The sequence below is a fragment of the Zingiber officinale genome, chromosome 1B, assembly GCF_018446385.1.
Source record: "Zingiber officinale cultivar Zhangliang chromosome 1B, Zo_v1.1, whole genome shotgun sequence".
Taxonomy (NCBI): domain Eukaryota; kingdom Viridiplantae; phylum Streptophyta; class Magnoliopsida; order Zingiberales; family Zingiberaceae; genus Zingiber; species Zingiber officinale.
In genome coordinates, this window is record NC_055986.1 from 83,956,261 (window position 1) to 83,968,244 (window position 11,984).

The window sequence follows — 11,984 nt, forward strand, 5'->3', positions numbered from 1 at the left end:
CTTAATATTTGAGTTTCTATAGGGGTAGACCTTGCCATTTCAATTACCAATTCATGTTGGGCTCAAGATTACTCCTCCTGTGCCTTTTTGGCCGATGCTTCTGAGGCTTGAGCATAGTTAGCTCCCATTCTAGTCTTTGAACCTTGTCAGAATATATCTTTGGTTTTCTTGCTCCAACTCGTAACTGCTGCCTCAATCTTAGTCTTCCCTTCTATTATCTTAGTCAAAGCCTTCTCCAATTGGGTTTTCTCTACTGTTGCCTTAGCCAAAGTACTCTAAGAAAATAACCTCAGAAGCATATGACAACGCATCACAATTCAGTCAGTTGTACTATGCCCCTTTTGACTAGATTTGAATGGGATGTTTGTAATGAGATCAGGTCTCCTTAAGAAGGTCAGATGAGTCAGGAGGCTCAAGAATATTTCACATAATTCAATGGTTGTTTAGGTGGGATTCAGATCTGATCGAATCTGCTCATACCCTCACATTCATCATCTCAGTCTTAGACTCCATCTTAGTCTTAAACTTTCTCTCAGTCTCAGCAGTAGATTCCATCTCAGTCTCGAACTGAATCTCAGCCTTAAACTTCCTCTCAATTTCAATTGCAGACTCCATATTAGTCTCAGATTTCCTCTCAATTTTAGTAGAAGACTCAATCTCAGTCTCAGACTCCATCTTAGTCTCAGACTTCCTCTTAGTCTCAACAGTATATTCCATCTCAATCTCGAACTACATCTCAGCTTCAGATGTCCTCTCAATTTCAACAACAGACTCCATCTTAGTCTTAGATTTCCTCTCAGTTTCAGCAAAAAACTCAATCTCAGTCTCAGACTCTATCTTAGTCTCAGTCTCCATCTTAGTCTTATACTTCCTCTCAATCTCAATAGCACAACAACAGACTTCATCTCATTCTTGGATTCCATCTCAATCTCGAACTCCATCTCAATCTTGGACTCCATCTTAGTCTCAGATTTCCTCTCAGTCTCAGTAACAGGCTTTATCTCTATCTCAGACTCCATCTCAGTCTCAGACTTCCTCTCAATCTCAGTAGCAGACTTTGTCTCAATCTCAGACTCTATCTCAGTCTCAGGCTTCCTCTTAGTCTCAGTCTCAACAGCAGACTCTGTCTCAATCTCAGACTTCCTTTCAGTCTCACTAGCAGACTCCCTCTGTATTTTCCCCATCATCCTGGATGACATGTTTTTCCTCAATTTCAATCACCGACAGTCTCCTTCAAAAGAGAATCTTGACATCGTCTTCTTCAAGGTCACTTTGTATTGATATCATTTTTTGCACCCCTACGCAGGATCACGGGCAGTAATTGCAAATATTTCAGGATGCGTGGTATCTTAGAAATGATGGGGCGGGTACGAAGTTGTCAGACTCGATCTCTTGGATACCCCTCCTACTGACACGTGGCGTTAGATGAGTGAAAATACAACCAAAGGTTGTCAGATCTAGTCCCCTCTTCAGCCCTTGCGATGATGATATTCTTGCTGACGTGAAGATGCTAGAGAACTATATAAGCACTAACAGAGATAAGAGAAGGGATCCAATTTTTTCACTAACTCTACCGGATTCTATCCGCCTCATCTTTCTTTATTTTTCCACATATCATCTCAAGAAAAATCCTATTTTGAGCGTCAAAGTGACCTTGAGATCCGTCCCATTACCAGTCTAGCCCTCCATTTGAGTGTGTCACAGGTTCTTTCATCTCCTTCGCGACGATCTCCGGAGCACGCGCACATCAACTCTTTCGTTGACCGGTGGCTTGATCATTCACAGCATTTGGGCCGGAACATCCATCATTAGTCGATTATCTCTGCAATTAGCATTAGCAAGTTCTATGCCCCATTAACTGAAATTCAAAATTTTGATCAGAAAGAAAATGTGTTGAATTGGTAAAAGCTTGAGATCAATGGCATATGTAAGAAGGGAATTATCTCAATCAAGGAATTTGCCATACATTTTCTTTGACACTGATATTCTTGTTCAATTTGACCCAAAAAATCTCCCTAATGATTTATTGATAAGATACCATCCGTGAAAAGTCAAGGTCTGACCTTGAAGATGAAAAATGTCAACTAAGCCTGCTAGATGACTTCCATCATTTGTCATGCACACTAATCTATACAGTTTCGATTATATTATACCTCTCCAACGACTGACTGAGTCGGGAGATGATTAACTTAATAAAGTTATCCAGGTGTTTCTTACTTGCCCTATTCTCTACTGCAAGGCGAGCCATTTGTGCAGAGGTTCTGTGATCAGAAGCTGCTGTTCTCATCGTATTTGTGCGGAGAAAGGAGCAAAGATCAAAAAATGTTCTTCAACGGGATTTGGATAGTGCTTGCAATTTCTGCAGGAGCTATGATTGCCCTCGGTCAGACAGGTGAGGATCAAATCTTTCACTTGGGAATTTTTTGTCTGAACTTTTTGGCTGCGAAATTTGTGGTCTTTAAGTTCATTATCTCCTCTCGCAAGCTTTTGGCTGACAAATTTTCCTTTACTCTGAGCAATTAAATGCTAAACTCTTGTAGAGATGCCATGAACGCCTGCAACTCTCTCTGCTCCTCCTCTGTTTTTGTTGGTTTTATTTTGTTGATAATCAATTACAGGAAACTTAATTAAGCTGGTAAATTCGAAGAGATCGAACTTATAAATACTGCTTCTTTTATCATGCTTTGGCATTTTGGCGATGAAGAAATTACCTGCATTAAGTTTCTTCAACTTTTTGAGTGTGAACCAAGTAAAAACAACACAACAAAATCAGTTGCGTTGACAATATACAATCAAAAAACGAAGAATGACGAACTGGATAATATTTATGCACATGAGAGTCAACAACTTTAGGGTCTGTTGGCACAGAGTTATATAGATGATAATGATGTTTTTGTTTAAAAAAAACTAAACTCGCTGACATTCATTCATCTTTATCGTCAGCAGTAGAGTCAGTCGAATGCGATGCATCACCAACTTCATCCATGCTATTTGAACCTTAGTTAAAAAATAATAATAATTAGTAGTTTAATTTTTTATATCAGATATTAAATTGATAAGAAGAAAAATTATACTTTATTTTAGTCAAGAAATCAAGAAAGATATTCTTTATAAGACGTAAGATATTTATAAAAATTTCTAAAGAGAACTTGCATATTAAAAAACAATAAACTTTAAATTTACTTTTTAAATTTATTTTCACTATGAAAAGATAAAAAGATATTAACATAATTTAATTTTAAATTTCATTAAAATTAATTAATAAAAGGTCTAGATTCTTAATAAAATATAGTAAAATAATATTACCACATTTGTTTGAGTAAATTTTGTTTGTTTTTTCATTGCAGGGGACACACTATACCCTGGCAAAGCTTTGGTGGATGGCCAAACCTTAACCTCGGCAGGAGAAACCTTTGAGCTGGGATTTTTCAGACCGAGCAATTCGAGCGATCGATATGTGGGAATATGGTACAAGGAGATCCCTGACCACCCTGTGGTGTGGGTGGCTAACAGGATGGCCCCTCTTCTTAACACCTCCACAGGACTGTTGAATCTTACCACAACCGGAGATCTGTTACTGCTAGATCAAGCTGGGAATGTCGTCTGGTCGATCAGCTCAGTAAATGCTAGTGATCCTTCACTCAAGCTCTTAGACTCGGGGAACCTCATTTTGGCTGAAAGTGCATCAGGTAACATCTTGTGGCAAAGTTTTGATCATCCATGCGATGTGTTTTTGCCTGGAATGAAGATTGGTGTGGACTTCAGAACCAAACTCGATAGGCAACTCACGTCATGGAAGAGTGTGTCTGATCCTTCTCCGGGGGATTACTCCTATGGAATGGACACTCATGGAGTACCTGAAGTCTATATATGGAGAGGAGCCTCTAGAGTCTTTCGAACGGGGCCATGGGACGGGAAAGGTTGGAGTGGCCGGCCTGATCTGAACTCAAACGGCCTTGTTCTGTTTCAATTTGTCGATGACCAAAATGAAATATACTACACATTTGAAGGGGTGGACAAGAATGTTCTAGGCCGAGCATTTCTCGACGACGGTGGAGTGTTGCAGCGGTTGTTCTGGTCCAATACAAGCAATCAATGGGCTCTTTATTGGTCGGTTCCTTCGGATCCTTGTGACCAATACGCGACATGCGGAGCAAATGGCATTTGCACAACCAGCTATTCACCTATCTGTCAATGCTTGCAGGGTTTCACTCCCAAGTCAGTTGAAGATTGGAACCTCAGAGATAATACAGATGGTTGTGTGAGGAAAACAGATTTGAATTGTTCGACAGATGGTTTTTTGCATCTGTCGAATGTGAAGCTGCCTGCCACTCACAACGCCAGTATACTGAGCAACATGACACTCGAAGAGTGCCAAAGTCTGTGCTCGACGAACTGTTCTTGCGTGGCATTTGCTATGATCAGAGACAGCATGTGCCTATCTTGGCCTGCTGACCTGATGGATATTAGGGTTTTCGCACAAGGCGGCAATGATCTATACGTTCGGCTTGCAGCTTCTGAATTAGGTAACAACTTCCTGTGCAGAACTATGCATTCAGCTTTCAGTTTCTAGTTTTATGAACTAAAATGTAGCAGAACTAAAATCAACTTCATGTGCAGATTCAATAAGGAGTTCAGGAAAGCAGAAATCATTAGTGATAAAAGTTACTATTCCAGTGCTGAGCTTTCTACTGTTACTATGTGTTGGTTCATTTTTATGGTTGGAGCGAAGAAGCAAGCTCGGTATGTTTGCTACTATTCATTGTTCATACGAGCAACAGAAATTAAACAATGGTTGCTTGTGATTTCTAAAAGCTATTACCTTGTATAACTTGTTCATTTTTGAATAGTTAAACCAGACATAGTAGACCCCTCCACTCCCAAAGAAACAGAGCTCGACTTGCCATTATATAGTATGGTTTCGATAAGAGCTGCCACAAATGAATTTTCAAGAGACAATATAGTTGGAATGGGTGGATTTGGCTTTATTTACAAGGTGAAGATGCTACATTTTTTTTTATTTGTAAGTTAATATATGCACTTAACATTATTTTTGACAACTAACATTCACTCTATAAGATATCAGGGTAAATTAGCAGATGGACAAGAGGTTGCTGTGAAAAGATTGTCCAAAGCTTCTGAACAAGGTACAGATGAGTTCAAGACTGAGGTTTCGATCATTGCCAAATTACAACACCGAAATCTTGTTCGTCTACTGGGTTACTGCATCGAGGATGAGGAAAGAATCCTGATCTACGAGTACATGACAAATAAAAGCTTGGACACTTTCATATTTGGTTAGCACTGAAACTGACTACTCTATACCTTCTGAAATGCATCTCATGCACCATGTCCTGTTTGTATAGAATCAATACATATGCAATAATGCAATTATGACAAAACTCGAATTATTTTAAAGCTTAGAGCATTTCCGTATGTGCACACACAAATCTATCAAGACAAGTTTAAGAGGATCTTAGTATAATGACTAACCTAGACTGAACATTCAACAGATAGAAGAAAGAGTGCATTAATGGATTGGCAAAAGCGCTTTGACATCATACTAGGAATTGCTCGAGGCCTCGTTTACCTCCATCAAGACTCCAGATTAAAAATCATTCATAGAGATTTGAAGGCCAGCAATATTCTCCTCGACAACGATTTCAACCCAAAAATTTCAGACTTCGGAATAGCAAAAACATTTTGTGTAGGCCAAACTGAAGGAAGCACAAATAGAGTGATTGGGACATGGTAAGCACCATTCATTTGTTATTGGTGATAAATGCTACTCGACTGAGTTTAACATGCTAATGTTTTCAACATACATATACAGTGGTTATATGTCTCCAGAATATGCAATGGGTGGACACTTCTCTGAAAAATCAGATGTTTACAGCTTCGGGGTCTTATTGTTGGAGATCTTGAGTGGAAAAAAGAGCACCGAGATTTTTAAAGCAAATCAACCTCAAAGTCTATTAGGACAGGTTGAGTACCTTTATACATCTTTCTCAAGATTGTCAGTTTAATACAAGTTACTAAAAATTCAAACACTGTGAAAATTAAATACTCAACAGGCATGGAAGCTATGGGGAGAAGGTAGATCCACAAAACTTCTTGTCGAATCAAGTGGAGATTCTTCTACTATGTCTAAAGCATTAAGGTACTTCCAAGTCGGTTTATTGTGCGTGCAAGAAGGGAGCGAAGACAGGCCATCAATGGCACAAGTAGTCGTGATGCTAAGCAGTGACTCAACAACGCTGGGTCAACCTAACCGTCCTGGGATCTACACTGCTAGATCTTGCACGGAAACAGTTCTCTCTTCTAGCGAGTACACAATAACTATATTGGAAGGGCGATGAAGCTCAACTGATCTTCATAGCAAGGTTCTATCTGCAAGTTCCTTAAGTTTTTCGTATATTGGAAGGGCGATGAAGCTCAACTGATCTTCATAGCAAGGTTCTATCTGCAAGTTCCTTAAGTTTTCCTTAACTATATTGGAAGGGCGATGACCTTGATAAACGGTTGTTCGATAGACTTGTCTACTAATTATCAGCCATTTATCATTACAATTCACCTTGATAAACTTAAACAGTGCTTCATGTGAGTGACTATACACCTATCTGATGCCTGGTGGAATAAAGGCAAAAAGTGACGGATACAGATCTTCATAATATCAACCAAATAATACTCTGAACTGGAGCATTATATATGGTATATGTCACTGCAAGATGCATATCTGCATTATTGGAAAAATCAAGGACCCAACACATGACCTGGACCAGCATACTGATTTAAAAGAATGACCATATTTGTCCTGGAATATGACAAAATGCCATTATTGATGATTTGGACCATTATCAACTAATGCCTCGCCGTCAATAGCATGAAAGCTATTGGAATTTAATGTGGAACAGCTTATTAAGTTGGCACAGCTCACCATTCCTATAAAAAAAATACCTTCAGATATTACTATTCCTTTTTTTCCCCCTTTATTGATTGATCGATTGAAGAGATGAAGAAAAGGCCATGAAATGGTTTAAAGAACATTATTGCATTTACAGTACATGATAAACTTAGAAGAGAAATGAATGTTGAATGCTGAAAGGGAAATTTTGGAGTACTGTTTTTTTTCTTCTTCTGATATTTATCTCTGATGAAGAATTCCTCCAGATCTTCCCAATGACTCTGCAAAACAAGCAAGAGAACAACACATTTAATGAGTTTATCTCGAATAGTACTGAAATAATATTGATACTTGGTAGAATAGACTTGAAGGAGAAGAGAACAAAGCCACACACAATCAGCACAAGAAAGAAACAAAAGTAGAGAAAAGGACTGCACAACAAACACGGGGAAGAGGAGCTACCCAAGAGGAAAAATAACCATAAGATAGGAAGAACACGAAAAGTTAAGGGAATGGAATTGCAGAATTAATTAAATAAATAATTTTTCTAACGTATGCGGAAGTATCATGACAGGATGAAGGAAGTATCATGACAGGATGAAGGGCACGGGTTGAACTAGTTTCCAAGCATTTGGCAAGCAAGTTGGTGCCCCATTGACAACGAAATCAAGCTAATAATTAACAAGTTGCTTATAAGGAAGACTCATGTGCATCGAACTCAACCTATCTGGCGAAGTAAAAGCCAAAACATGCAAAAGGAAACGTTTCTGGAATCAATTAGATCAATACTAAAATCAGATTCCACTATTATGCAGAAAACAAACACTAAAGAAAGACTGATCGGCCAAAGGAAAGCCAAAAGTTAACTTTTTAACCATACATCTCGAGCAACAAAGGAAGATCATCAAAACAAACCTACCAAATACCAATGGTTTGTAACCACACCATCAGATCTAGATTACATACGAAAGGGAAGAACTTTCTGATGTAATTAAGAAACTGACACATGTTAAACGGGAGTCATACAAATTCAATCTTGCACTGAAGAACCAAACTACGCAAATCACACCATTGGTTATGAATACACATTCGACGGATTAGCAGTGAGGAAAAGAAAATTCAATCTTTAGTAAATACGATATTGACAAGAAAAAAACACTAAAACTTCCGTTTCAGAGGAAAGAGTAGAAAATATCGAGGAAATAGATGGCCAACGAGTGTAGCAGCAATCACACCATTCGCATTCGAAACGGTCACCGAAATCGAATCCTAATCCAGCAAGAAACGAACCGCCGGCCACCAAGATCGCTTCGTTTTCGATCTCGCGGACTCACCTATTCTGGCGGCCGCTTGTTCCGCTACCGGGTGGCAATCCGGAGGCACCTCGAAGGCCGAGACAGCGAGGCGCTTGCGCGCGACCCCGATGTCGAAGAGAATGACGCCAGAGGACGGATCGGTGATCACGATCCCCTTGACCGGGAGCCACAGGAATAGCTCCTCCTGTGACCACCCGACCACCCCGCGCAGTGCACCGTAGCTGAGGTTGCCCCGCACCTCGCTATCGAAGTAGGCGAGACCGTCGTAGTATTGGGCGTAGCAGGGGCGGTAGAGGCGGAACTCGAGGAGGCCGGACGTGGCGTCGTGGGAGAAGGATTCGACGTCCTTGGGTATGAGCCCGCCAGGGAGGCCGTGGTTCAGGAGGAGGTCGTGGACGGTGGTAGCTTCAGAGGCCTCCGCCGCCGAGCAGGAGAAGGAGGAAGAGGAACAGGAGTAGACAAGGAAGGCGAAGAAGGCTGTCGGAAATGTAAGGAAGGGGAAAGGAGAGAGCTTTGCCATCGGAAGAAAACAGAGATTTTGTGTGCGTGAGAGAGAGAGAGAGAGAGAGAGAGACGTGAAACACACTTAGCAATTGGAAGTGCGTAATTATAGTTAACAACGCTCACACTAAAATGATTTTTTTCATTAATCTTAAATGAAAAAAAAAACAAGAATTAAATTCTGTGCTTAAATAGAAATCTCCAAATGGATAAGTCCTTTAATTGTTTACTACGCGGCCATTAATCTATATTAAAAAAAAATATTATAAAGTGGCTTGTCTTATTTTCATTAACAAAATATTCTTACATTTACCTTGTAAGAAAATTAAAAACATATTTTTATTCTAATACTTGTAGATATTTTATCAAAATTCAATACAAATATTAACATACTAAACCTTTAGATTAAAAATTCGAATTCATCCTTATTATATTATTATCTATATTTAAATAAATTATATCATATTTTATTATTATTAATTAAAATTTTTTTTTCTCTTTCTTCATTAATATATGATGTGTGTCAAATAGTAAATGCACAATATATGTCATCAAGTAATATAAGAATTGAATGTATAGAGATTGATGATCACATATTAATTTACTATTTAAATATAATTGTCTAGACAAAACTTCAGTTTGGTTTGTGAGAAAACTATAAATTGATAGTGAAAGATCAAAGAATTGAAAGAGAAGTCAGATAATTGAGTGAGAAGAGAGAAGGAAGAGTGAAATTGATTGGAAGAAATGATTTCAAGATTTCGATTGTACCTCAATAAATATAAACATCTAATCTATTATTTAGTTTCATATCATTAATGATAATTTAGATAGGTAGATTATTCTATGTATTCAATGTGAACTCTTGGGACTATACCTACATATCTGTTCTGATTCATTGTCAACTTTGAGTGATAGAGCTTGGAGATTACTTCCCTAGGGAGATCTCTGTCACATGATCTCACAACCCCTGAGATACCTACTCCTATGTGGCAACGAATTGGTATAAATCTATTAAGTTCTATAATAGTCTATTGCTCATCACGTTTTAGGTTTCTATAAGTCGGAGGATTGAATTCTTTTTTAATTCATCCCTAAATCCTCGAGTGATACGAATTTTATACTTTTGGCATCGAGATCGTGTGTACATAGTAGGCCTGAACCATAAACATATATTTCATCGAACAGGAAACATGCAATCATAGAGATTCTAATCAAATAAGTGTCTACCTCCCAAAAGGTTACTCCTTAGTCTTAGAATCAAAGAGACTACTCTATAATCATGGGATTGCAATTGAAATTCATCATGAATTCAATTACAACAAGGAAATGTTTAGAAATTCAAAAATACGAAGAAGAAGACAACTTAGTTTCGTTGCAAAGAGTTGAATCTGGATGCTCCAATCTCCAATCTGGAAGTTGAGGGTGTTGAATCTCCTTGAATCCACTCTCCTATGTTATCTAGGAGCCCTTGGTTGACTCCCAATCAAGATTCCTATTTCCAATATGAAAATGGCTTTATACCCTATTTCCCGGGTGCCCGACAGGGGCGTGGTGGCCCATGTCGACCTCTGTGGCTAATGTCAGAGTTTGCCATGGGCGTGGCGAAGCCCGTGGTGGCTTCTATGGTTGAGCTGGAACTCACCATAGTCGTGGCTAATGTTGGAGTCTGCCACGGGCATGGCCACGAGCATGGCAGGGCCCATGGCAGAAACTGTGAAGAGCTGAAACATGGCAACAACAATGACGATTGAAATTTGGCCCCTGGAGGAGGTTGTGAAGAGCTAGAGTTTGATACATGCTACCAAATGGTGACCACACCCGTGGCAAACTCTGAGTGCTTTAAATGCTCCATTTAACTCTATTTTCATTCCCTTTCACGCCGTATTAAAGAAAATAAATACGAGCAATTCTCCGAACTAGAAAAGTAGCAGAATGAAGAATGAATAGATGAAAACATGAGATATATGCATATGAAATGAAATGAGATGCATGCCAAACTATGATAAAAACACGATATAAAATGCACACATGAAAATCCCCCAAACCAATTCTTTGCTTGTCCTCAAGCAAACATCAATATTAAAAACACATGTGAATGACATCTCCTAATTCCAACAAGTTCATCCACTCTTATCATGTAGTATTATTATTAAGAGAAGACATTCTATAATTTGTTTCACTAAGCCTAACAAGAAAGTGTGTAGTGCATAGTTTGCTCCTAGAGTTTTCAAGTTCTGTCTTTAACAAAGTCAGCATTTCATTGTATTTTCAAGGTTTCTAGCGGTAAGCACTTATCTGCCATACATGAGGTTTATCCCTTCTTCCTAACATCAAGTCTTAAAGGTATGCTCGGTATTGAGAGAAATTAACAAATATTTCTCAAGTAACCTAACTCGGTCTCAAAGGGACATTCTATCATTTCCACCTATGACAACTATTTTCTATCCCATTCTTGACACTTAAAATGTGTTATTGCTTTTCCATTTTATCTTTTCTCATTTTTTTTATTTGAGATTTTGATTTTTCCAAAGAGGTTGACATAAATCCAAGCATAATCTAGTAACTAAGATGTTGCAGGAGGGTCATCTATGGTTGCCAAGGTACTAGTAAGACAAGATGAATCGTGGCCATGTCATACTAAATCAACCCTTTGAATACAAATAATAAGTGTAAGTGAAACGATGAAACTAAACAAATAGGCATCTTTGTGAATCATCATCAAATCAACTATGCTTCTATAATCCTACTACATGATAAGGAGAATATGAATCATCAAAAACAAGGAAATGCATCCACATAGTATCATCAAGATTTTGCTTAAAGGACATAGCTATGCATGTATGCTTCAAATTGAAATCACGATATCAAAATATGATGGTATGCATGCTAACAACAAACTATAAAAAAAAATACCAAAAATAAGCAAGCACATCTAACAACTCTAATAAATGAAATAAAAACTAACCAACATAGTGATGGATATTGGGTCTTAAAATAACCAATATGGTTTTTGCAAAGAAAAATCAAGGTGTGATCAATCGATGAAAGTCAGAATTGACTTATAAATCGAAATCTACGCTTCACATAGATGAATATAGACTATTAATTTGCTCAAAACTGATTACGGGTGAATGAGAAATTAATTGTTTAAAGTTAAGCTCAAAATAGCGTTAAGGAAGTAGATGGGGAATAGTCTCACATCTGAAAATTCCAAGAGTGACTGCTTCCAGTACTGTTGTGTTAATATAGTTAACACAAAA

The 11,984-nt window shown here is 38.3% G+C and overlaps 2 protein-coding genes across 3 annotated transcripts; one reads left to right on the top strand and one right to left on the bottom strand.

Annotated features, from left to right (window-relative positions):
• The first annotated feature begins 3,350 nt into the window (after positions 1-3,350).
• On the top strand, positions 3,351-6,466 carry LOC121968824 (receptor-like serine/threonine-protein kinase SD1-8). Its single transcript, XM_042518980.1, has 7 exons — positions 3,351-4,526; positions 4,621-4,743; positions 4,851-4,996; positions 5,087-5,297; positions 5,514-5,751; positions 5,834-5,984; positions 6,075-6,466. The coding sequence occupies exons 1-7, from the start codon at positions 3,515-3,517 to the stop codon at positions 6,357-6,359; spliced, it is 2,166 nt and encodes a 721-aa protein (XP_042374914.1). The 5' UTR covers positions 3,351-3,514; the 3' UTR covers positions 6,360-6,466.
• A 498-nt stretch (positions 6,467-6,964) lies between these two features.
• Positions 6,965-8,805, bottom strand: LOC121968841. Of its 2 annotated transcripts, none has more exons than XM_042518982.1 (2): positions 8,239-8,805; positions 6,965-7,185 (listed from the first exon to the last, which is right to left on the bottom strand). In XM_042518982.1, exons 1-2 carry the CDS (start codon positions 8,738-8,740, stop codon positions 7,145-7,147), a joined length of 543 nt encoding a protein of 180 aa, XP_042374916.1. In that variant the 5' UTR covers positions 8,741-8,805; the 3' UTR covers positions 6,965-7,144. The 2 variants fall into 2 exon arrangements, with proteins under 2 accessions (XP_042374916.1, XP_042374915.1); XM_042518981.1 differs by having other exon boundaries at positions 8,140-8,805.
• Positions 8,806-11,984: the final 3,179 nt, after the last annotated feature.